This window comes from Phytophthora cinnamomi (genome assembly GCF_018691715.1).
Source record: "Phytophthora cinnamomi strain GKB4 chromosome Unknown Contig8, whole genome shotgun sequence".
NCBI lineage: Eukaryota > Oomycota > Peronosporomycetes > Peronosporales > Peronosporaceae > Phytophthora > Phytophthora cinnamomi.
The window spans coordinates 671,124-698,343 of record NW_027150941.1 but is presented as its reverse complement, the minus strand read 5'-3'; the positions used below and the strand labels follow the sequence as shown (position 1 = coordinate 698,343).

The 27,220-nt window shown below is 51.4% G+C and overlaps 2 protein-coding genes across 2 annotated transcripts; one reads left to right on the top strand and one right to left on the bottom strand.

The window, feature by feature from the left end:
* Positions 1-14,010: 14,010 nt before the first annotated feature.
* Positions 14,011-14,346, bottom strand: IUM83_11695 (Cleavage induced protein; the record flags this gene model as incomplete). The annotated part of the gene is made up of 1 exon (XM_067936269.1): positions 14,011-14,346. One exon carries the CDS (start codon positions 14,344-14,346, stop codon positions 14,011-14,013), a length of 336 nt encoding a protein of 111 aa, XP_067798536.1.
* A 4,794-nt stretch (positions 14,347-19,140) lies between these two features.
* On the top strand, positions 19,141-20,248 carry IUM83_11694 (uncharacterized protein; the record flags this gene model as incomplete). The annotated part of the gene is made up of 2 exons (XM_067936268.1): positions 19,141-20,160; positions 20,237-20,248. 2 exons carry the CDS (start codon positions 19,141-19,143, stop codon positions 20,246-20,248), a joined length of 1,032 nt encoding a protein of 343 aa, XP_067798537.1.
* Positions 20,249-27,220: the final 6,972 nt, after the last annotated feature.

The following is a 27,220-nucleotide window of genomic DNA, read 5'->3' as shown; positions in this document are numbered from 1 at the left end:
GGTCGTCACGTTCATGAAAGGACTTAGAGATGGGCCCGTGAAGACCTATCTCTTCCGAGAGTACCCGAGTACTCTCGAAGCTGCAATCACCCTTGCCATGCAAGAAGAGTTTAGCCTGCGGCAGGCTAAACTGCCTGTGAACGTGCCGAGGCCGCAACCGCGCCCGGTAGCGAGGCCGGGAGGTCCAGAACCAATGGACCTCTCGAATGCAACAACTGCTGGTTACCAGCAGCAGGGAGGTAACGTGCGATGCTTCCGTTGCGGAAGGATCGGTCACTTTGCACGGGAGTGCACAGCTCCCATGCCCCCTGGAGGTGGCCGTCGTGGCGATGCTAGGCATCGCCGCGGACCAACAAAAAACGCGAACATCCAGTAGGCGCGGGGCGCCCTACTGGTAATGCGGTCGCGCGTGCCGACATCGGGCACGCGACACTGAGGACTGCAGCCCCCAGTGAGACCAGCTCTCACTGCAAGAAACAAGATGACAGGCCGAACCTAGTCATCTTGAAGGTTTACTCGAAGAGAGCGAGTGACTCTCTTCGAGCTTTGGTAGACTCAGGCGCGTCGAACAACTTTGTTCGACTACGAAGCCTGTCGAGACTTGACTTCGAGGAGGTAGATACACCTCGAAGTCTTCTGGAGGTACGATTGGCAACAGGTGCCATCGTAAAAACCGAGAAGCGCGTCGTGAACGTGCGCTTCTCGTACAAACAACAAGTGTTTGTCGAACACTTTATCGTCCTGGACCTGGACGATAAGTTCGACGTAGTAATGGGCATGCCGTGGCTTGCACGGCATGATCCGGTGATAGACTGGAAGAAGCGCACGCTCGTGCGCTTCGGACGCGACAGCGGAACAGAGAGCGATGGCTCTGTTACCGCAGCGCGCGCACCAGCAGGTGCGCGCGGCTCACCAGTCGAGACAGCGCTTTATGCTGCTGTCCCGGAGTGCCCAAGAAGTGCGCGAGGGCGCGCACAAGTGAGACCAACGTCGGCAATGCTGCCGACGTCGGAAGAAAAAGATGTGTTGGTTCCGGGAACCAACACCCACGTTCAAGCGTGCAAGGGACAGTCCCTGACCCGAAGCGGTCAGGTCGACAACGACGCGTCGGCTCCGGGAGCCGACGCACCCTCGGTCATGAGGGGCTCCGCCAATGAATGGCGTCGAGGTGACGAAGGCGTGTCAACTCCGGGAGTTGACGCTGCAAACAGTGCGGACGGTTGCAAACGTGCCGCACTGACGCAATTTTGCATGCTGTCGTGCAGCCGGGCTGCACGACGAAGCGCCATGCGATCAAGCCGGGCTTGATACCGCGCGCCCGCGGACAGGGTCCGCCGGCGAACGACTGTCCACGGCCGGGCCTGGACAAGAAGAACGACTGTGCGGAGCCGGGCTCCGCACAACAAGAAGACGGCGCAAGCGAAAACGCTGCGCAAGTCTCGGTCCGGGACCGAGACGCAACAAGAGCAGTCTGCTGGGCAGACTGCGGCGGTGACACCGAATGTCAAGACGCTAAGCGTCTTGACGCGCACCGATACTGGATTCCAGTATCGTGACATGGAACTCGCTAGTCCTCCGACGACGGCGTCGGAGTTGACTTCGCTTCCAGCCATGAGCTGGAAGCGCTTCACGCGCGACTTGCACGATGGACGCATCGAGCAAGTCTGCGTTCTTCTCGGACAGCGAAAGAACGGCGAGCGAGAGCGAAGAGCAGAGGCAGCTCTTCATGGAAGTACCACTGAGAGTGAAGACACTCTCAGTGCGAAGACGAAGCGAGAGCGCTTCGAGGAACAAGGTTGGGACTCGCTGAAGTCGAGTCCCTATTACGAATTGTTGAGGGAGTACAAAGACGTACTCCCGGAAGACATTCCTGCGGAGCTTCCGCAGGATAAGAGCATTCAGCATGAGATTGATCTCGTGCCGGGCACGAAGTATTGTGTTACCGGCAGTGGCCGCGAGAACAAGTAAAAGCAATCGACGACTGCTTTGAAAGTCGTCGCAAAGCACGACAAGTGCGGGAATCAAAGTCCCCGCACAGTGCTCCGACGTTCTGTGTCAAAAAGCCACAGGGCGGATGGCGCATCGTTCATGCCTACAACAAGCTGAACGATGCGACGGTACCGGCGCAGACGCCGATACCACGAAAAGATGTTATCATCGATTCGATGGCCGGGAGCACCGTTTACAGTGCTCTCGACTTGCGAGACGGATTCTATCAGATCCTAATGCGTGAGAGCGATATCCCTCTCACGGCAGTGCGCACACTAAGCGGTATGCTCTGGGAATGGCTAGTAATGTCGCAGGGGCTTAAGAATGCCCCTGCGACTTTCAACAGGTGCGTGACGCACTTGTTGCGCTCGGTGCGCGACTTCGCACCGAGCTACTTCGATGATGTATTCATCCACAGCCGGGCTGTGGACGGAAAGACCGACATTGAGATGCACCGGGTGCATCTCCGGAAGCTACTTGAGCTTATGCGAAAGCATAAGCTCTACGCGAACCTGAAGAAGTGTATCTTCGGGGCGAGCGAGATACCCGTCCTCGGGTGTCTCGTAGGGAAAAATGGTGTTCGCCCTGACCCGGAAAAGGTCAGAGCGATCAATGAATGGCCAACGCCTTCAAGTGTCAAGGAACTGAGGCAGTTCCTTGGCTTGGCCACGTACTTGTGCAAGTACGTGGAGGACTATGCGGGCAAGATCCGCCCGCTGTCACAGCTTCTTAAGAAAGAAGCTGTGTGGAATTGGACACCCGATTGCCAAAAGGCATTCGATGCAGTCAAGCGGGGCTTGACTGAGGCGCCGATCTTGGCAGTGGCTGACCAAGATCGCCCATTTCACGTAGTGTGTGACGCATCCGATTTCGCGATCGGATGCGCGTTAATGCAGCACGATCACGAGGGCCGTGATCGTGTCGTCTACTACCAATCGCGTCAGCTGAAGCCAGCTGAGCGCAACTATCCGGTGCATGACAAGGAACTCCTTGTCATGAAATACGCACTCGCAAAGTTCCGAGTGTATTTGCTTGGAAGTAGACCGTTTGTGGTCTACACCGACCATGCTTCACTGCGCACCGCAGTGAAGTCGCCACACATTTCACAAAGAATGGCGAGATGGCTCTCATTCTTTGCGGAGTATAACTTCCGGGTCGAATACAAACCCGGAAGATTGAATGTAGTGGCCGACGCGTTATCACGTCGGCCGGACTATGCAGAAGCTGCTGACGTCAATGCCATTGACGCCATGCGATCGAGCAAACCCACATCGTCTCTGTTGGACGATGTGAAGGCCGCGTACGCGCACGACGCGGACGCGAAGCTCTTGCTGGCCTATGGCACAGCGCCTTCTGACAAGTCCCGTCAGAAGCTGCCCAAGCACCTTCGAGCGCGTGCACACCACTTTCGTGTGCACGACGGACTACTGCTTTACAATGCAGTCGACGACAACGCGGATCGCGTTGTCGTCCCGAATGATCATGACCTGCGACTCAGGATCATGTACGAATATCATGATGCCCCGACTGCGGGACATCTCGGACGTGAGAAGACATACGTCCTTCTCACGCGCGACTTCTACTGGCACCACCAGTATAAGTGGGTACCCAAGTACATCCGTGCTTGCGAGGTATACCAACGCGTAAAGCCTGCGCCATTCGCGCAGGCTCCACTGCAATCACTACCGACTCCGTCGGAGTGTTGGAAGTCCATGTCTTTGGACTTCATCTTTGGTCTTCCCCCGGACAGCGGAGGGAACACCGGTGTTGTGGTCTTTGTAGACCGTTTCAGCAAGATGGTACATCTTGCAGCGGTGCCAGCAGAGGTGACCGCGAAGCAGACGGCCCGTCTGTTCGTCGACATGGTGTTCAAACACGATGGCATGCCGTCCGACATCGTGTCGGACAGAGACCCGCGCTTCACAGCGCACCTGTGGCAAGAAGTGTTTACACTTCTTGGGAGCCAGCTTTCAATGTCGACTGCGGATCATCCGCAGACGGACGGTCAAACCGAGCGCGTGAATCGCGTGCTCGTCGATATGTTGAAGAGCTACGCTCAATCGTTCCAATACTGGAGCGAGTGCTTATCGATGGCAGAGTTTGCCATCAACAACTTAGTGCATGCCTCGACCGGGCATACACCGTTCTACGTGAATGCCATGCGGCATCCACGTCTACCGAGTTTACTCGGAGTGATGGCTCCCACTTTAAGTGGGGGAGGATCTACGACTGCAATACAGCAGCCGCAGAAAACCGCTGACACTTGCACAGTGTCAGCTGCAACAATGGACAAACCACATGAGTCTGCGCAGGGCGCAGACTCCCCTAACAACATGGCTTAACGACCACGGGTCTGCGCAGGGCGCAGACACCGCAAGAACCACGCAGAGGCCGGGCCTCTAGCGGAGAGCGAGCTGAATGACTTCAGCTCGGATGCAATCAGTTTCATCACCAAAAGACAAGCCGTGATTCGGTTTGTCCAAGACACTATAGCAGCTTCTGTTGATCAACAGAAGCTGAACGCAGACAATGCGGGCAGAGGCAACACAAATGAATTCAAAGTTGGTTCATTAGTTTTGTTAGCTACACAAAACCTGCCTAGACATGCAGTTTCGGATTTCGGAGCAAGCAAGCTTGCTCCGCGCTTCATCGGGCCGTTAACTGTGTTGGCACGGCACGGCAACGCATACACGCTAGACATACCGTCTAGCATGCGCCTCCATCCGACCTTTTACGTCGGACGGCTGAAGCCATACCTGCAGCACGAGCCATCTAGCTCGGCTGACCCGAAGCCTCGGCAGGAGCCGAGGCAGAAGCGGAGGACTTGGCCTCGGCGACGAGCAACCTCTCCTCCAGCGCGCGGACGCGCTGGAGCAACCCCTTCATCTGGGTCCCCAGCTCGACCTGGATATTCGAGGCGGTCTGCGAGACCGCCGCGACTTGGGCCTTCTGGTTCGCCAGCTCCTGTTTCAGGGCGGCGAACTCAGCGCCCTGTAGACGCTCCACGACGGTCACCCGGTCGTGGAGAGGCGCATACTGACCACCCCGGGGCTGATCATACCCGGGGCGTGTTCCCACCCCCTTCACCGCCGATCCGTGACGCCCGCGGCTCAACCCGCTGGATTGTTGAGCGGTTTGTTGACCATAGTATCCCGAAAACGGACCCTCAAGGGCCTCGTTTTCGTATTCGTTGGAGAGGATTTCCTCCCCATCGATATACATGGGAGCCGCGGGACGTCTTGCTGGAGAACGTTCCGGAAATGGTGAGGGCGTACGAGGAGCAGTACGCGCTGGCGCAGCGGAAGTAGTGCGGGCGCTGCGGTCATCGCTAGCGCCCGAACCCTCACGTGCCAAGAATTTAGCACGGAGCTCTTTGAGACTCTCGGGCACACGGAACGACGTGTACTCATTCAGGTCGCGGTCGCTCAAGCGGACCGCGCCTGGGAAGCACTTCGTGCACTGAAAGCCCTCGGGCACAGCGCACGGCACATTTGCCTCCACCGCAGCAACGTGGAGTTGCTCCAACTTTCCACGCTTCGAGTACGTCTCGAAGCGACCACGCGCTTGCTTAATCCGATCAAGGTAAGCACTCGGTTTCTTGTTGAAGTTTTAAACAAAGGCGTTCCAACTTTGACAAAGTGCCTGCCACTCGGGCACTTTGCTGCGAGAAGATGTCTTCTTGCTTTGAAACCATCGGATCCCATGGAAGAGTCCGATGTAGTAATCGCGCCTTTGATGTGTTTCCGCATCAAAGTGCAGCTCGGCAGCCACAGCGTCATCTTTGATGGCGCTGCATACGTACAGCGGCACCTCATTCGGAGGTACCGAGTTCCCAAACCGGTCCGCGATCTCGGACGCGGACGGCATCCATGGATCGCGCGCTGCAGGTGCAGCGCGCGGAGTACTGAGAGCCCCAGCGGAAGCGAGTGGGGTATCGCTCTCAGTACGCGAACGCTTCGAACTCGAAGCGTCCGATTCGTCCCCTTCACGCGGGCGAATGTTCTTGGCATGAGGGTCGAACGATTCGCTCGACACTGAGTCTTTGCGCTTAGAGGACGAGTCCTCCTCGTCTTCCATGTCTTCATCGTCGCCATCGAGGTCGACGACGTCGCCATACTTCGCCTTCTGGCGCTCGAAGTAGTCATCGATGGAGAGATGACTCTCCACCGACTTCGGAGTCTTCTTCTCTTGAGGCTTGCTCATCGTTGAATGAACGCGGATTTCTTCTCCAAACGGGGAGAATTGACGAATGGTCAATTCCAAAGATTGACGTGCGGAGACCCCGCGCGTCTAACCTTAAGGGGGGATGGTGTAACGGGGTTACACGTAGAAGTGGCTACAAGCCACTTGTGAATTTAACAGATAGGATATCTGTTAAAAGTTTTAGATACTTCCTCACCTTGGTGTAAGTCACACCAATGGATACATTGAAGTGGGCCACCACAATGAGTGGTCCACACCTACCCAAAGATCCTATTGGTAAAAAGCAGCATCTTTCTACCAATTAGAGACCTGCATATTAGCGGGGCTCTGACAGCCAGCCGCTGTCAATCCCTTTCATAGATGATAAACAGTTTTAGCAGATTTAGGAGGAAGATCAATTCACAAACAATACAGTTCTCATTTTACCTATTCAAAGTCACTTGGTGTCTTATCTGATTTAAATTATATTTGTGTATTCAAATATAATTAACCTAAGTAATTACTAAGTACTTACGCTTCCTCATACACGTAGCGCAACGTGTAAGCAAAAGTAGTGAGTCAAGTTAGACCCACTACAACTTCTCAATCTCCCCGCCAGCCCCCATCAGCTCCTCCCCCTCCCCCTCCTCCTCAAGTTTGATTCACTGGTAGCACTTGTTGGTCAAGACTCGATGACCATGGCCCCCACGACACGCAACGGGCCCCAAGACGCAAGTCCCGTGGAGGGAGGAGACCAGTCTGCGCTGCAAGCCCAGCTCGCGGAGCTGCAGCTGCGTGCTGAACTCGCCACCCTACGAGCCAACCGTCAAGTCCAGCCGGCGAGAACAGCCGAGACCAAGCTTCATGTGCCAATCGGCCTGCCCAAGTTCAAGGGCAAGCGCGGCGAAGACGTGCGCCAGTGGCTCTTCCAAGTGGAGACGGTGTGCCGCATTCACGGCCACGACGCGTCTGACAGCAACACGACGCTCCCATCGATCGCAGGCACTGCGATGGAAGACCCCGCATCCGGGTGGTTCTGTTCTGGGCGTCAAGGACGCCGGCGGAGGAGCAGACGTGGGCACGGTTCACGGTTGACGCTCTCGCGCACTTTGAAGCCTCCAACTATCAAGCGGTGCTGCTCCAGAAGCTTTGTCAGCTACGCCAAGTCGACGATATCGAGAACTACAACGGCAACTACTCGGCGCTGATCTTCCGCGTCGAAAACATGAGCGAGGTGGACCAAGTCAGCTACTACTGCGACGGACTCAAGCGTGCGACCCAAGCTTACGTTAAGCTGCAGAACGCGACAACGCTAAGTGAGGCGATGGACCAAGCCGTCAAGTACGAGATGTCCCACTTCGGTGGTGAGCGCAACGTCAGCCGTGAGAAGCCCGAGCGTGAACAACGTTTCCGTGGAAAACCAAGAGTGAAGCCTACGCAATACAAGAAACCATTCAGCAAGCGTTCGTTCCAGCGTGGTCACTACGCATCCGCGGAGGAAAACAAGGAAGGACCTGTGCGCTACCACTGCAAGAAGCCCGGTCACTTCAAGCGCGATTGCAAGAAACTGAAGAGCGAACAGGGAAACGACCAGCCACGTCAGTAGAAGAGGGACCTGCCGTGGCGAGGACTAGCGAAGAAGATTTAACCGTACACGAAGCTACGTTAAATCTGCTTTGCAAAGACCCTCTCGTGTACAACCGTGCACCATTATTTTCTGTGGATGGAGACCTGGTACAAAGTGATAAGAAGTTCAAGGCCAAGCATCTTCTGGACAGTGGTGCTACAACCGTATATGTGTCTCGTGGATTTATCAAGGAGCATGGTTTGAAAACTCAAGTGTATACTGATCGCACAATCAGAGTGAAGCTTGGTGACAACAAGATTGGGGAATCCATCTTCGAATTGGTCAAGATCGACGTTCAACTCAAAAGTGTTCCCAACTACCAGTGTGTTCCAGTCGTCTTTGACATTCCCAATGAGTTCGATTGTATTCTCGGGATGCCGTTCTTTGTGGATGTCCAACCAAACGTCGACTGGAAACGTCGATGCTTCAAGGATGACGATTCCGGTGGAACCTCAGCAACGGAAACTTCGACTCCCTGCGGGAAGTGCAGTCAGGCGAATGGCTCTGGGTTTCGCGATGCTGCGAACAGCGAAAGTTCTTCTGCGAGAAGCCGTGATTCCTGTCGAGCCGCCGTGCCAGAAACGCAGTTGGAGTACGAGTCGGAAACAGCTGAAAGACCAGCTGGAACCGTGGAGAATCTCTCTCGGAGAGAGAAGAAGAATACCCAAGTGGAGGCAATGTTTACTCTTGGAGTAGTTGACTCGGAAGGAGTCGAGACCAAGTACATCACAAGAAAGAAGCTGAGGAAGTTTCTGCGGCTACCATCGAAGGACCAGCCAGAACATGATTTCATGATCGTTCTGACGAACGACACGATCAAGGAGATAAAACGTGATATCAAGCGAAATGATGAGCCTGACAACGTTGGATCGGAGAAGGCCAAGCGTTTCCTACATACGGACTGGGATTCGTTCAAAGACAATCCAGCGTTCCCTGTTCTCAAGGAGTACAAGGATACAGTGTTCAAGCCAGGGTTACCTGATGGATTACCCATGGAGCGTGATATCGAACATCAAATCGATGTGAAGGATCCAAGCGTGGCTATGTATCGACAACAGTGGAGGTGATCGCCAGAGCAGAAGACCGAGATTGACAAATGGGTACGCGAGATGATTTCCAAGGGATTAATTCGACCAAGTATCAGTCCACATGCAGCCCCAACGTTTTGTGTTCGGAAACATGTTGGTTGGCGCATTGTCCATGATTACCGGTACCTCAACACGATTACCGTTCGTCAAAGTGTGCCGATGACCCGGAAGGAAGATGTGTTCGACAGTATGGCAGGTGCCTACTATTTTTCGTGTATGGATTTAATGTCTGCATATTATCAAGTACGAATGAAGACAGACCATATCAAGTATACGGCGTTTCAAGCACCAAGTATCTGGTATTGCCAATGGGAGTCAGTAACACACCGGCAACAATGCATCGACTCACTTCATCTCTGTTCAAGGGCTTACCGCATACAAGATCATTTTACGACGATATCTATATCTTCACCAAGTCAAAGGATATCAACGAGCATCTTCAAGCCATCCGTGACGTGTTGGAGATCCTGAAGGTGAACAAGCTGTATGTGAAGTTGTCCAAGTGTGTATTTTGTACCGAAGAAATCCCATGCCTCGGTGATTTTATTGGACGCAACGGTGTTCGCATCGACCCAGACAAGGTGCAAACAATTCGGGATTGGCCAGTTCCCAGAACCCAAGATCAACTTCACAGTTTTCTCGGTTTGACTGGATACGTACTACGCTTTTGTGAGCAATACGCGGAGCTGACTGCACCACTGTTCACTCTGCTGAAGAAGAAGAACCAACGGAACTCGAAGATCACGTTGAACGCAGAACAGCTGAATAACTTCATGGAACTGAAGAAACGGTTAGCAAAAACACCTGTTCTGCACTTATCCGATTTGACAAAGCAGATGCACCTTCGAACCGACGCGAGCCAGTTTGCTGTCGGTGGTGTGTTATTTCAGGTGGTTGATGGTGTTGAGCGACCAATCGCGTTTACAAGTCGCAAGATGAAGTCAGCAGAGCTGAAGTACCCTACTCAGCAACAGGAGCTACTCGCTATTGTCAACGCGTTAGCTGCCTTTCGGATTTACTGTTTGTATCGGCCAGTGATGATCGAAACGGATCACAAGTCTCTCGAGGGTATTTTCCAGCAGAAGATGGCGAATCGACGTCTCGCTCGTTGGTACGACATACTTGCAGAATAACAACCAGTTTTCGCGTATCTTCCTGGTACCAAGAATGGTATTGCTGATGCACTCAGTCGACGACCAAACCTCAAGCCAGAGACGAAGGAATTTCACGATCTACTCGTCCCAAGCTTCAACGAGACTAACTACCAGCTTCGCGTGACTGCGATCCGACCCACCAGTGATTTGATAAAGTCAATCATTGAAGGTTACAAGAAGGACAAAGTGATCAAAGAGATTCGACGTGTGATTGAGAAGCGCAATGATGAATCTACAACTCGATAAGTATCTGGAAAGCGGTACAAGGCTTTCTTTGTGGAGAACAATCTCGTGTGGTATCAAGGATCAACTGACGTGAAACCCAGGATCATAGTTCCCAACATCCTGACCCTGAAGCACAAGATCATTGCTGAAGTCCACGATTCCAACTATGGCGGTCACCCCGGTACCGATCGCACGTACTTGAAGTTGCAAGCAGACTGGTATTGGCCACGTATGGTTCGGACGATCAAGAAGTACATCGCGGATTGCGAAGACTGCCGGCGAAACAAGCCGCGACTTTCGAAAACGCCAGGTTTGATGGAGCCTTTGCAGATTCCAGACGAACGATGGCGTTCGATTTCGATGGATTTTATTACGGATCTTCCAGATACCAAGCGTGGTAACAATTCGATTTGGGTGGTAGTTGACCAATTGACCAAGCGTTCTCATTTTATCCCAACTGTGAAGACCGTGTCAGCTCAAGAAGTATCGACTCTTTTCATCGATAACATTTGGAGACTTCACGGAATGCCACAAGATATTGTATCGGACCGCGACACTAACTTTATCTCTGGATTTTGGAGTCAAGTTTTCGAGGACGTCGGTACCAAGCTCAAGATGACGGTAGCTTACCGTGCTCAAGGTGACGGACAAACAGAGCGCACCAACCGCACGCTCAAAGAGTATCTACGATGTTTCGTGTCACCTCGACAAGACGACTGGGACGTCCATCTGGCGAACGCGGAGTTCGCCATCAATTCGGCTGTCAACTCCAGCATCAAGATGTCACCATTTGAAGCAGATCTTGGCTACGTACCAGCCAACCCACTGTCAGCTCTGGCAGCGTCAAAGCGACGACGATTGCAAGGCGGAAGGCAGCAAGGTGTCAAGTTCACAGAGCATCAAGCTGCTGTGTTGCGACAGTGCCAAGAAGCTCTCGAAGATGCTCAAGCTTACATGGCAGACGTGTACGACAAGGGGCGCAAGGAACAAAAGTTCAAGGTCGGCGGCCGTGTGTATCTTAGCACGAAGAACTTCGACACAGCGCATACGGGATTTCCAAACTCTCGCAAGCTCGGTCCCAAGTGGATTGGACCGTACTCAGTTGTGCGCACGGTCCACAAGCATGCGTACGAGATCAACCTGCCTCCGGGCCTCAAGCTTCACCCCGTTTTCAACACCGGCTCGCTCAAGCCGTATGAACAGCCCAGCCGACTTTCAAGACCTCAAGATGTCATTTTACATGATGGAAGTGTTGGCCAGCTCGTGGAAGTTGTGCTCAAGAAGCGCAAGCGCCAAGGATCGTGGTAGTACCTCATTCGGTGGGTGGGTGAGGAGAAGCCTACCTGGGAACCGATAGGGAATCTACACCAAGTTTCCGGACTAGTTCAAGAATTTGAAGCAACGCAACCACGGCGATCATGCAAACGCCGAAAAGTTACCAAGCCAGCGGGCAACATACGGCGCAGCACGGGCAAGCACAACGGAAACAGTAACCGGTCATAAGTGCAACTTTGGCTATGTGGTGTGGTACACATGATTTCGAGAGCTACCTATGGCGAAAAGTATCTAAGCCAAAGCATACTTAAGTCAAGTCAAGAAATCATGTATATTTTGGTAAATTTACGACACTGTGAAGAAACCCCCTCTAAACCACCACTCGTCGAACGAAGATCGAGCCCGCAAGCCACGAGGACCCATACTCCCGCAGCGCTTCACGAACGACATCGGCATCAGTGCATCGGTCGAAGCCGGACAACAGGAGGGACAGCGGACGAAGCACGGACACCAACTCGACGACCAAGCGGACGCGCTGAACGGACCATGACAAACCCAAGAGCGGAATCTATGCGCAATGGCCAAGGAGCGAGACGCTGGACGCGAGCGGAGCGAAGGAAGCAAGATTGGTTGTGAGCTGCGGAGGCAGCCGAACCATTGCAAGGACGCGAGAAGAGCTCAAGGTCAAGCAAGACCAGACCGCAGGACGAGGACAAGAGCGAGAAGACGAGCAGCTTCCAGATATGAAGGCTGTTCCTTCTTGGGTGGGGTGAGTGTATCAGTTTATATGACTAGGTACCTCCAGCTATATTTAGGTACAAAGTGTATTAGTTAATAAAGGGGCTCCGACAACCAGTCGTGCTGGTTGCCGGCGTTTGGTCGGGGAGAGAGCACTTCTCAATCTCCCCGCCAGCCCCCATCCGCTCCTCCCCCTCCTCCTCAAGTTTGATTCATTCTAGGTCGACATGAAGGTCTAGAATTACTCCAACAATTGCTTTTATGAAAGCATTTACTGGCTTGTAGTCTGATGTCTGCATAAATTCGCCTCCACTTTTGCGCAATGGAAGTACTGGACACGCCCAGCGACTCTCCTTGTTTTCATACACCTATTTCATCCTTAACAATTCGTCGTTGAAATCATCTAAAAACTTGCGCACCTCTGGCAGGTATCGCCGCGCCTTACACATGTACGGGGTGTTAGACAAACTTTCATTGAGGTACACGCGCAGGCGGATCGTCGCCCAGTTTGAGACGCCAAATATCAAAGCGCGTTGCTATCCGGCGGAGTTCTGCAACCGAATCCTTAGGAAATCCTTTTTCGATAGCGACCTCTAATAGTTTATCCACTGTGACACGGAGCTCCGCACTTAACACAACACTGCTTCCAATCTGTGGTTCGTCCACGTCGTCGATCTCATCATCTTGCTCGTTCGGTATGGCATTCGCCACCAACAGGTCTAACTGCCGCTCCACATCAATACCTAGCATCATCAATACGTCATTGCTCAACAGAAATTCGTCTGTATCCCCACGAATAATCAGACACCCGACTGGTTTGGCGATTCAAACACTTCTGGCCACTGTCCGTAATCTTAAATGCAACTGCAAGCTCATGTTCACCTCAATGGGCATGCCATCGGCACCCTTATACGTGAGTGGTTCCTCCAACGTCACGACACGTACGTCAGGACAAGCTTTCACAAATTCGTCGTAGACGGCCATGTTCATGCCGGACCAATCAGCTCCGCTATCCGCACAAAATGGTACTGAGAATGCATCTTCCAGTAAGACCGAGCGAGTGTTCACAAGCAGGCATTCACCTAACCGTCATAAATTGGGGTTGTTCTTACGAGAAGGAACTCCTGCCTTTTTACTGATCTTCGCAGCAAAACGCCCACGGTCATCCTTGGTTGCGCTCGGGCAATCCGTCGAGTAGTGCGAACCACCGCAATGGAAACATCCAGTCTTGGGGGACCTTTTTTGTTGGGAGGCTCACTGGCATCCTTCTTCATCTCAACTTTGCGAGGCACGAACTTCTTGAAGCACTTGTCAGATCTCTGCTGTTGTTGGGCTGGACGCTTCTTGTCTTGGAACTGATTCTGAGCTACACGCGTTTTCCCCTGCCGAGCCAGTCTAGTCCTTGCCAACGCGCGGTCCTCGATCGCTTTCTCAATTCCCTTCTGGTTGATCAGTTTCGATAGTTTTAACACACTCGTCTGCGCGTCCGGAGAGCGGTACTCAATCTCGTTTTGCACCTTCACCTTCAGCATACTCGGCAACGAGTTCACCAAAAGCTTGACCTTTTCTTAGTTCCTTTGTCGCCTTCGAAAAAAACTCGAAAGCCCGTATTTCTTAATTATCTTGTTACACGGCATGAAGTCGTCCGTGGCCCGGGACTGGATATCCCGCTTGGTCATGTCCATCTTCAACTCCTCCTGAAAGAGATCGTTCACAGGTGGCAGGGCCTAATTCAGGTAGTTGTCGGTGATGCATGAATTTGCTCCAACAGGAATTCGTCCGTCAGGTCACTCTTGGAGATGCCCCAAGTCGCCTCACACAACGTTGTCAGCAAGTAACTATCGAGCGAATTCTTCACACTCTTCAGAACAGCGTTCAAGCCCTCTTTAGCCGCCTTGCAACGTTCTTTTGTCCCCTCTACATACTCATCGCGCAGCTTCAACCATGCGATGAGAGCTTCACGAGATGTGGACGTCACCATTGGCGGCGTGACCACGGCACATATCGGCTGCGGGATTCGGGAGCCACTGTCGGAACTCGATTCAGATGCCACCTGCTCCGTCGACATGCTCCCAGGCCCACTCGCGTCACTTGCCGTGTCGTGGTTGTTCTTCCTGTAGGCTCTAGTCGCGAAACCTCGGCACTAAAGAATTCTATGTAGTGGGTCTTAGCGAAAAAACACAATGCGAAGGAAGTCGGCGTTTCCCGGCGAACTAGAATCTATTGTAAGTCCTGGTGGCTAAATATTCCTCTGAATCCTCCGCTGCTAGGTACGGCCTATTGGCCTAGCAGTGGTTTCCTAACTGCCAGCTTGGCATCGCCTGCCTATTGCAATGCCAGTGGGTGGGTGGAGACTTCTCATGACCCCTCCCCCCCCCCGCACTACACCTTCAGACAGGTCATTAGTCGGTATGACCGCTGGATTAAGCTACCATGTGAGTGACAGGAGGGTACACGCTGTACCTGTAAGAGCGCTAGAGAGCAGGTGCTCGATACGTTTCGTGTGGGCAATATAATAAATCTGCTTACTGACACAACGATGCGCTATTACTAGGTATAATAAGACAGTTATTGTTTATGTAAGACCTTATACAAAAAAAATACTGCATGAGGGTCCTGAATGTAATAATGAAAGCAAAGGAAAAATGGCCTCCCAAACCCTCTGTGTTTACCTTCACCGTTCGCTTACACTCTAATTTAATGTTCCTCAGAAATCAGCAGGCAAACGTCCGCGTCGCCGGAATACCGATTTGAAGGGTTTAGTCGTTTTTCCAAGAAGCCGCATTACTAGAATTCAGCGGTTTACTCGTTTTCTAAGACCATTCCATCCAGAGCTGTTCCGGGAGGAATCGGCTTTGTGTTAGACAAAATCAGCTAGCTCAAAAATATGGGTGCAGTATTTATTTTGTGATTCATACCAAGGCTTCCAAACAATAAATTGCTGCTGAAATTATTCGGGTCAATACCGTGGGTCCCCTCCTGTTTTCGCTGGGGCGGACCATATCAAAACTTCGGGTTCATACGATTTACAAAATCGAAACAAACGTAGTCGATGGAAAAAATTGTTTAGTGAAGTTGGGAGTATTGCTTGCGCATAAGCACGCCCCGACGGTAGATACACCGACATTGGTGGGCGTCTAGAAATTAGCAGATGCCCACAGGGCGAGCTTGGCAGGATTCCATGTTGGTTCTGAGGCGAGGCGGGTGAACGCCTTATCGTCCAGGTGTGTAGCGCGACTGCAGGGGGGTCTGGAAATATGGAAGTAGAACTTCCAGATCCCGGAGTATCTTTGGTGTCTGTCACCGCGATCCAGTCCCCAACACACTGAATGAGTCGGAACTGGAATGGGACCAGGACTACTGGATCGAGGATCCTGTATTGGCGTGTGTACTTGTGTCAACCCCTGTCGGTACGTTTATCTTTGGCGGACCGGATTCGCCACCGGAAGTTGTTGGTAATATACAATTGAGTATACAGAAATGTAAGTCGCTCCAGAACTGTCCTGAATGGAGTATGATCAGACTGAATGGTAGGAGTCACAGTCAGGTCCGTAATTCAGTACAACCAACCACACAGAAACACAATGCCGAGCTAAACGTCACACAATATGCAGCCACCACTTATTCTTTGAGACCCTTGGGTGGGGGGTCTGTACACCAGCCAACAATCGAGTATTCACCCTGTACACTGGTCAGTACTGGATGCTCACTCAGCGTTCGCGCACCACCCTCACTACGTAAGGGAAATATAAGACAATACAAAATACAGTCCTATCACATAGCAGTAAATCAATTCAGTCGCAGGGGTAACCGCTAACAACCACCTGAAACAACAGTAGGGAAATATGAAATGGACGTCCGGAATGGACGTGGCGACTTGGTTATGAAGCTAGAGCAGATCACCCCAGGGTGCGATACCCCAGTCCTTGCCCACCTCGGCTTGAAACAATCGAGAAGCCACTCACCCAACGCTCGCAACGTCGGATAGGCCTCAAACCGACCGTCGTCTTGGGCCCCCGGGTAGGTTGTCCTCCACGCGGCGCTAGAGTCGTCTCCGGGTCCGTCGAGCTGCTCTCGGCGGGGGGGGACTTGTCTTGTTCTCGGCAAATTGACTTCTTGTTTATTCTTACGTTTGACTAGCTATCTTCTATCACGTCGTTGACTTTTAATAAAGCTTTCTGTATGCTTGACTTGACTATGTTTCGATCTGGACTTCAAGTTGAAGTGCCTCTGTCGCAGGTACAGTGTACCAGGTCATTGGTACATTCGTGCAACATTGTCAACAAATCCGAGGTGGAGCCACTTCAGAAAGCGTGGTCAAGACAGGCATCCACCGATCCCCGTGGGCCAGTGGTCAAACCCTGACGCGGAGACCGGGAGGTATCGGGATCGATCCCCGCCGAGTGCGGGACTTTCCACGGAGGCCGGAGATAGGCAATATCTTGGACGAGCAGCCACTCCGTGGAGTGGTCCGCCCTGCCAACCCGCACCCCGGTGGAGGATAGTTGGGTGGGCTGGAGGCCCCAAGTGCCGAAAAATGCCCCATAGTGTAATGAGGGGTATCAGAACCCGGTCCCGAAATGGGTCGGATAGCCACAGGCATCCCCACCAGAGCAAGCCTCAAGCCTGGTGTGTGGGTTCTGGTGGCTTAAATCTCAAGTCTTGGTGGGGCGGTGTAGGGGGGCGGCGGTCTTCAGGACCTGACCACGCACCGGGCTGGCGACCGAGGACGATCCCAGCTGAGGCTGGTGTTGAATAAGACTCAGAGGTTTGTAGGCTCTAGACTGGTAGCTACGTAGTGTAGTGCAGGTTCCGGCCAGGGTCCTGCCGACCTCAATCTGGAGTTTGCAGACTAGAATACAAGCAAGAGTTCTCAGGAAGCACCAGCTTCCCTAGCGAGTGTGTTCATTCGGATCCCACTACACAAGCTCTACCGCTCGTGTGGTACCTGCGGAGACGTCCCTCGCACCATCACGGTAAAGAACGTGTATGCGGAGGACCCGCTTGTCAGCGTCGTGACGGCGAACAATAACTGCGGCGATAAGGCCACGCTGAGCAACATCCGCGTGAAGATCACCAACGGCACAAACGACGTGAAGGCTTGCTAGTGGTCTCAGGGCAGCAGCACGCCTTCAAACCTGGGCGACGGTCCGTCGGGCACGCTGTGCCAGTACTCGGAGAGCGACGTGTCCATCAACCAGTAACGTTGGAAGCTTGTTGAATGGTGGCAGTACATGTAAGTACATATAAGTACATGTATGTAGCGTGGATCACAGTAGTGCAATTCGTATTCAGAAGGTGGTGAGTAGATAGGGATTTTGAGTGGAACAGTACGCATACAATGTCAAATCTTCAGTTAGTCGAAGCTTCTGAAGTCGTCAAAGGAAATACATGTATGTAAACCGTACTCTCTAGTTGCTTAAAGTTTTGGCCAAACAATAAGTACACTGTAACATTTAAGTAGCTCAGTTTGTGGACGTTGGGTGGAAGACTTTACTCTCAAAAAGGTTTGCCTTTGATCTTCAGTTTCAACGCGCTTGCAAATTCAGGCCTGTTCCAGGGAGGTTTAATTTCAAATGGTCTGGTACGAAGGCTTCGGTCACAGCATCGATCAATTGAAAATGATTCGGCCATGTTTTCACACAGAAAACAACCGCTACATCTTGAAGCATTGTTGAGGATAACGCTTCAGGCTTTGAACGCGTGTGCAACGCGACCTTCGACTTGAATGGCGTTGATTCAATATACAACGGGAGCTTGGAAGCTTCAGAATCTTGCGGTGGCCGGTGTACATATCATATAAATCTAATGATACTGTACACTCTCCGACGTGACCTTTAGCCACTGCAACCCGCTAACTTTGCAATGGTACTGCCCAAGTATGTAGATGCGAGCAAAGGGAGCACGGCATGAATGACGAACTTTTATTCTGTGTCGTGATTGCTAGGTGTACACCAAACTTTCGCTTCTCGCGTCACGAGCACTCGAAAGAATGCATCGCTTGGCCACAACCAGGAGCCTTGTGGACTCCACACCCTGTGTGCAAGGCATGCACTGCGTGCATACACCCTATACATGTAACCTAGTCGAGAGTTTTGCTAGCACCGCAGTGCGATCTGCTGCTGTTTGGGCATCGGACAGAGCCAACGTCGCGCAGCCAGCGCCTGTCTAACGTCTGAGACGATGGACTTGTTCAACTGTGCCTCCAATGGTTGCTGCTTGACGCGATCTCCTGCATATAGGCACGTAGTGTGCGGTAGAGATACCATAAATATGGATTTAGTGCTTGGTTAGAGTTTTCTCCTTTCGCAGAATGCTCACAATGTCACTAGGATGACGATCCCGACGCAGTGTGTCTTACGGACGGCAAAAGGTAAAAGCGAGTCCCTCGACCCAATCCTTGAATCCAATCGCCAGCCTGGAGGGTGGCCCAAGCATACTCCGCCCAAGATATTCTCGTTTGTTTGGTACGTTGAGAAACGAGGTGCGGCTATCCGGGCTGCACATTCCGTGTCCTCTTTCTGAGTGCTTGGGCAGACAAGAGTATGGGGAACTCTATGCGTGTAACTCGGCGAGTCCGTCTCTGGGCAGTGTGGGAACGTGGAGCGAAAGCATCTGTGTAAACCCCTAAAATTGTCCGCATGCTTTCGCCAAGATAAAGCTTGGGTCTCTATGGCGAAGTGCCTCCTCAAATCCGAAAGCTGCAGCATTTCCGAGCTATTCTATCACACATGTGTGCCAGGGAAACACCGCGATCGTACGCAGGCGTCCCAGCCTCATGCACCGCTGCTCAGTACAGGAAAAACTCGCTCTTCGGCAAGTTCATTCATTTTCGTCAGAACGCCGTTGAGTGGGAATCAGGATGAAGACAGGTTTCGCTCCTTTGGCGGTGTGCGCGGCGCTGTTGCTCTCTTCGGTGTCGGCAGGCGGCAAGACCGGCCTGACGAAAACGTCGGCGGGCCTGGACAGCGGCGACTCCTACTTAGGCGCGGTCGATGCCAACCAGAAAAACGACTACGACTTCAAATACGTGAACAACAAAGGTGGCGACACGTCGGATGGAACTCTCGGCGACTCGGTCGTCGCCGGCAAAGCCACGGACGCGACGGCTTCGCCCGACGTCGTGACCTTGTCCCCTGAATTGAAGAAGGAGTCAGGCATCGAGAACGGAGCCTTCAGCAACACCGGCAGCGGTACGAGCGAGGAAGTCAAGAAGGGCATCACAAGTGACTCGAGCACCCCTCAGACCACCCCGACAACGAAGTCGAACGAGGACACCAAAGCAACGAAGGGAAGCTCGCAGTGGACCCCGGCACCGACAAACGCTCCGCAGTCGACCCCGGCCGCCACTCAGCCGACCGACGACACATCTAACACGCCGCAGTCGACTCCGGCAAGCACGCCTACTGCGGACGATGAAGAATCGGCCGATGCGTCCGAGTCAAGTGATACCTCGGACACCCCGGCGGCAACCCCCGCAGCAACGCAAGGGGGCGGTTCCTCGCAGTCGACGAACCAGTGGGCCCCCTCTCCGAACAACAACCAGCAGCCGACTCAAGCTCCAAACAATGAAGCTCCGCAGCCGACCCAGCCACCGCAAGCTCCTAACAATGAAGCCCCGCAGCCGACCCAGCCGACTCAACCCCCTCACAGCGAGGCACCGCAGCCAACCCAGCCCGGTCAGAACTCATACTGGAAGGGTAGCTGGGGCGATAACGCACAGACGTCTTCCAAGAACGGCAGCCAGAACACGAATTGGCAGGGCAGCGGGGGATCTCCGACCCAAACGCAGACCACGCCGGCCCCTACGACGACCACCGACTCAAGCCAGGAGTCGGTCCCAACCGAGCCTACCTACACTTCTACCTCGTCAAACTGCAAGGTTCGTCGTCGTGCGAGACACTAAGGAGGGGTTTCATTGTAGGCAAATAGCCTGACTGTTAGATTTGTTGCGTCAGAGCTCCGTGTGAAAGATTGCGCGCGAAGCACAGAATTGTCCGAACCGTTAAACATGTTGTCCACGTTCACGTTCAACGGCGCGGGTTGCTGACACCACAAACTGGTTTTTGGTGGGACCACATGCACGGTAATGTTTGGCTCTGTGAAAGCGAACGAAGCTCAGTGGATGACTTCAAAAGACAATTTTCGATGATTTCTTGTTGTTGAGTGCGCTCGCCGAAGGCCGAAAGGAGAAGACTGTAGTACGCTGCGAATTGACCCGGTGAGTATCAAGGATAGCGGAGTATCTACTTTCAGTTTTCGGTGTAGTTTAATAGATGTTCATGCCACATCGACAATACCCTGCTGTATGTAGTATTGTAGTGCTGTACGAGAATCCATGCGAACAGGGTTGTTGATTTTGCAAGGTATTGTACTAGCACATACCACTCATATCCCTATACATGTTGTAGCAGACTAATAAACCGCCAGATGTAAAAAAAAATCGGGGCTTTGCGACTCGGAGTATGCGAGAAATTACACTTTAAAACAGACCAGACGCACGTAGGGCTATATGTAGGATCGAGCTGTTCTGAATGTGCATCCAAGTGAAGGAAGTGAGTGATCTCAATTATCGTTGAAGCCGAACCTCGTTCGAGTTTAATAATGGAAATTGCCAGCAATTTGAATGTCAATATTAAAATTAAAATACGTTGGATTGCGTGGTGTGATCTAGTCCCAGTGTTGCATACTTACAGCAGCAACACCGCAAGCAGATCGTAAAATCTACGTATTTGCATTTTCCACTACGGCACACTAGCAACTTCTAATAATGCATGCTGTTTGCAGACGTGTGTTCATTTAGCCACCACCAGCGCTCGCGAATTCGATGCTTGGGCCTATTCTGCCGGTATCTCTGTGTGTCTAGGAGAGACGTATACATCTGTATGCACAGTGAAATAAACACCTACGCATTCGCCAAAAGTGAGCTTCGAGATGAATCCAATGAAAATTTCTAATTCGGAGTCACCTAACTTCACGAACATGTTGGCTAAATTTTCTGATGCTAGTGTTTGCTATGCAGCTAATGCTTCAAGAACACTACTTGAACGGGACTCCGCGAGGAAGCAAATCTGCTGTTATCACCAATTTGCCTCGAATCAACCTTGTGTTCGCCCAAAAACTAGAGCAAATGCTAGCGTTTGCAAACTGTTTGTTAGTATGTAGTAAAAAATACTAGCATGCTGGTGAAATTAGACGGATTGGCCTGAAGCGCTCTCGAGGCTACGAGAACTAGTTGGGTGGGATATATAAAGTCATGCTTTATCAATTTCGCTGCGATTGATACGATGACTGCCTACAGCGTCCTCCATACGAACGGATAAACGGGTTTCGATTGACGAAGTAGCGGTCTCGAGCAACGAATTCGTAGATATTTGGGGGGTACAGTACAAACAGACACACACCACTGCTAACAGCACTTCCAGTTAGTTAGTGTGTAGCAAAATTCACAAGCATGTCTGCGGAGTACACTAAATCGGCCTGACCTGTCAATATTTGCTGATCAAAGATAAAAATCTCCTTGAGTCGATGCTTCTCTTGTCTAACATTACTAGTGGCTTTATAATAATGTGTTCATTGCAGTTTTGTCTGAATGTCGAATGTTGCCGCACTTCTCCTTCAATTTAGGTAGAGTATGCTATGGAGGAAAGCACGAAACTATTCCCGAGTGACACGTTGCATTTTTAAAAAGAAAACGTTCGTGGCTAGTACAACAGGGGACACCACCTCCTGCAATGTGGAACGACCCGAAGTTTTGCCTACCAGTGGACGCAATCCTGTATACTGTCGTTGTCGTGTCGAATGAATCAGTGCCGTTCAACGATTGCGCCACGAAGGGTGCTCTGGTTTTGATGACGATCGAGGGATCACGACTGGCCAGGAATTCAACATGGATGGCTGCGGACAATCATTCGAGCAACAAGCAGCCGAATCCGAGGAATGAGAAAGCACTGGTCGAGCTGCGTTGCCAGTACAGTAGTAAAGGAGACCCTCTTCATTGTGATATTTTCCTGTTGTTTCTAAAAAAACAAGTTTACAGTATATTGTGAAAAGCACTCAGAATGTCTAATCGGATAGTAAATCGGTTGATTTAGAGCCTTATTTAGAGACGGGAACCCTTATTTATTTCGACTCATCCCTTATTTAGAATTGGGTACCCCTAATTATAATCGGTCTTATGCAGCATCGCGTCAAAGCTATTTTAGAGTCGGAATCGATTTGGTCTCTAAATAGGCTCAAGTGTCAGCTCCAACCTCGGCATTCCGAGGAAGTCCGCACAAATAAATCCACCGAGCAAGCGGCTATGCAAGCACTAGCCAATATATCAGTCAAAATAGGAGGAATCAACAGGACGAGCAGAACCAGCGTCCGTGTCGAGGACGCGGAGTTTCGCTTCGACCCAGAGGGCAGCTTTGATGACCTCTACTCGAGAGCGGAATAGCGCATCGTAGCCGCGCTAGTTGCTTTCGATATTAGAACGTTGCGCCTTGATACTAATCTCTACGCTAAGCCAAGTCAAGGCGCCACTCAGCAGGGCTGGGTGGAGTTAGCCACAGCTCTCCATCGAAATTCTGCGGCATACATCGTGTCTCCGCTGTCTCTCTCCCTCACCACTGTTCTGACAAGATGGCTTTAGAGCCCAGTTCCCAACTCCTATTTAAGCCGACTTACTCAGATTAGTACCCACATTAACTTCCTACTCAGTACAAATTACCACGTATCATTTTTGCTCACCGCCCTGATTTACAGAGCTATACGGAGTGACAAAATCACCGGTTTTCACAATATATTATCTTGTGTTAAAAAGAGTTAACATTTCACTTTCACACCTGTAGTTTGTACTGTATTCTGTGATAATAAAAAAAGTATTTTTCATAATCCTGGAAAAAGTTCGCCTTATTAACTTGGCGAATGGCTGCGAGTCTGTTACCGAATACCGTATTCCTTATGTGCTTGCTGCAGGCGATGTCCACCAGATACTTTACTGCCTGCCGCGGCACCAATTTCAAGACCAAGGCGCGTTGGACAAGACGGACCCTTCGCGTTCAAGATGAACAAGACCCGTCAGCACACGAGAGACTCGGTAGCCCTTTCGTGTGTCCCCCGAATGTCACCTACCTAAGCGCGTGGGACCTGATGAACCCCGCGCGTGAGCATGTTATGGAATCCAAGGAATTCCTCGTCTTGACAAGCTTCGTCGTGGCGGCCGTTTGAGCGATGTGGTTGTACGGAAGTGAACTGCGTGGAGCGCGCGAGCTCTATTGAGATTCAATCTCCGGTTTGTGTATGTCCCCAGCTTCGCTCTTGGCTGCAATGCGACTAGTTCTGCGTTTGCGACATCTTCTCCAAGATCGACAAAAGAGCCTCGTTTGTCAATTTCGACGATTGGAAGATGGTAGGACCAGGCAAGACTCGTTCTAGACCGGGTAATTTCCGACTTGGGTAATCGGTTCCGGCCTCCGGACCCTCTGCCCCCTGACCCCGCGCTGCGTGTGTTAGCTCAAAGCAACCGCACTAGTCACGTTAAAGGTACGTATGTACTAACCCCCTGACACTTGATCAACGGGTCCGCGTTCCCTCCCGAATAGCCCCAACCAGTTCAAGCTGCTTCGTGAAGGCGTGTCGACATCGACGGGCTGGTGGGAAGAGGAGTACAAGGATTGAATTGACCACAACGTAACAATGGTGACCGACTTCTACAGTCCAAGCACCGCCAAGAAAATTGGGCTTCAATCCCCAAGCATGAGTACCAAGAGAGCCTTCAAGGCTCAAGAACCATTTACGTCAATGTTGCAATCGCGATTCTAGCCCATGATGGCTACCGGCAACGCAGTAGGCTCCGCCTACAGAAAAATCCAGGACTCTATAGTTTAAAAATACTGGACACTCTAGAGAATTGAATGTTTGTGTGTTAAGCATCAACGATGACACACCTAATAGGTGTCATACTTGACTGCGGAGGGCCGCGGCCGTAGCGGTTTCAAGATTGGTATCTGGTCGAAGATCCTTCTATTGACCAAGTCGCCACTTGATGCTGTAAGCTTCTTGTTATCTGAGTAGATTATATCACACATACCCACCCGGTACAACCCAAAAAGCACTGTCCTGCCGATGAGGCTGACCTGCGTAGCAGGAGAGACCAAGAGCGGCTAGCTCTGTCGTCCTGCATGATCGTGGTCAAGTTTCGAAATAAGTACCTAAATATCATAGTTTGAATATCGGTGACCCACCCCGCCTGACCGCTTTTTCAAGGGTGGCCCGACGCACTTTCGGGTATCTGAATTTACCCGGTTCTTTTTGCCGCATAAATTCCTAGGCTGTGAATTTGTTATCTGTTTTCGCACAAGAAGGCGGACAAACGCACCATAAAGCCCGAGTACACGTGTGTGGTCCAGCCACCGCCATACACCCACGGCCTTGTAAGATGTGCGCTTAGCCCCAAAGTAATCACCAGCAGCGACTTGACCACCGATTTGGCGCCGCTGTCGCTCAACTCGCTTTGGTCCAAGGTACGTAGCGCCTTCTGATATTCATGAATTGTTACAGTCGTACTTAATGGTGCTGAAAATATTAATAATATTAATATAATATTATTAATATGTGGTTTATCATCCTAATATATTTAATATAATATATTAGAACATGTAGTGCAATATCAATATACTATATTACCCCGATATCTGCGTTAATACGAATCCCTGGCTGTACCAAGTGCGCTTCATGATTTATGCGGGAATAATGACATCGGCGATGCGGTAAAAACTTCTCTTACAGATTTGTTTCCACGTACATGAATACCTCGTCTACAGCTGGAAAAATTTCCTGGCGACCGAGATCACGGACCGAAGCGGCCAAAGCTGTTGCCACCTCTCACGGCGCTGCAAAACTTCGCGCCCGCTTTCTCTGCTCGCGAGTCATCGGCAGCCTTGCTCCTAACGACTGCACGCGGCCGCTGCTGGAGTTGAGTGTGGTCTGTTGTTCGCTGGTACAGAGATTAACACTAAGAGCAACTTCACTGGCAAATGCGCACAACAAGAGCTGCCTACTTGATGTAGTACTACCCTCTAAACGCAGTTTAAGAAGCCGTCGTGCAATAATGGGGACTGGGTGCACTCTTTTCCATCGCTGGCGCTTTAGTTTTACTCGGTTCTTGACTGGAGACCCGGTGCAGTAGTGCGTTCAGAATGTCTGACCTCGTGCCTCGATGAGGGGCGCGCTGAGGGCATGAGCTGTGCGCGTGGTTTCCTCCGCAGCCTTGATTGAAGAATCAGTTGTCGAGCTTTCCTCACGGATTTTCTCAAAGCGCTCTCCGTGAGAAAACTTGCTCAAATCCATGGTCCGCGTAGATTTTGCAGCAAACTTCTCGAAATGTACGCAAACCCGATGGAGCTAAAACATTATCGCTACATTCTGTCATAAAAATAACGATTTTTTGTTTTACTCACCACCGGTGGAGACTCTCTCACCAATCCAGTACGTTTCTACTGAGTTGTGAAAATTTCTCAAAGAAAAGATCGATACCATAGACGAGAAACAAACGAATGTCATTTTGGGACCGCCCGTCGCGATCTGGAAAGTTCAGGCATTTTCAGCGAATTAATTCAGAGCGAGTCCAATTGGTGCTTTATTCGCCACTGCGCACTTTCGACGCCCGAATGTTGGTGATTCAGGCCCACACAAGAAACACGCCGACAGCACGGACTGTTTTGTTAAACGACGCACATCGCTCGCATTTAAAAAAGAGCGCGAACAAATGCCAGTGTCCAAGTTGTACAGTCCTCCCCACGTGATAGGCACCTTTTCTTTCGTATACCCTGACATATCTGCTGATACCAATCCTTCCTCTTCTGCAAATCACTGTTACTTTCCAATCCCATCAATAGTCCCTTTCTAATACGATTGGTGTACCCATGCGCATAACGGGGAGCACTGTACAGCCTGTCAAATGCGCATGTTCCCCCAGACAAATCCAGAATGCCAGCAGTATTACACAGATTGGACGCTTCGAGTTGACGAAAACCAAAACGTACTTACACCTGTATTCTCCGCAGTTGAAGAATCTTCGATAACAAAGACGTCGCCAAGCTGCGATCGCTCTGTTAATAGGTACACAACTTGTTGCGAGTGTTGCTAGGAAGCTACATCGTCGGATAGACTCGTTCGCAGCTTGGCTTTTACGGTGTTGGTTACACACGTCGACTGATCAGAAACGCGAAATCTGCAATGCGAGGGACCCCGAACGTGTGGGTAGCAAACCGCTACCGCATCAAATCCATGCTTGGCCTGATGCGTATTTTCGTTGCGCAGGAAGCGTGAACGAGCAGTTTACTGTTCGTTTTCCAGTGTGCAGCTCGCGAATCGTATTCATCGTTAGTAACATTGAAGGATTAAAAGTGCGCCAGTCGATGCTGACTAAAGTTTGTGAGCTTCAAGCCTAGTACAGTATGTACTGCCATTCAGTGAGTCCGGATTTATCCGTCGTTGTCTGTACATGTAGAACTGTAGTACTGCACGTACAAGATACACTCGTGTGTGAACAGTTAGCGCTCATCGGGTAAACCAGACGCGAGCGATTCCATAATACGGAGTCGCTGATATTAATAATATCATATTCATGGCACCGGGCAATCCGTACCTGTGCATGAATTTCGAGCTCCGTTTGCGCACCTTTATTGGACGGCAGCATAAGCATGACAACGCCAACGCCCACGGCGTTAAAATCAAGCGGGGCGAAGCCGTGTCTATGATCAACCGGCGTAGCGTTCTGCCGGTACTTTACATGCAATTCTCTAGCTGCTCCCCTTGCCCGCAGGTTACAAGTTGTAACTTACAGTACACAACCAAGCACGTACAGCACAGCTGATCGCAATGCTTTGTCTCGCTTTGATGCGTCATGTGGGCCGCCATGATTAATCGACACTTTTAGTCGCCGACTTAGTCGC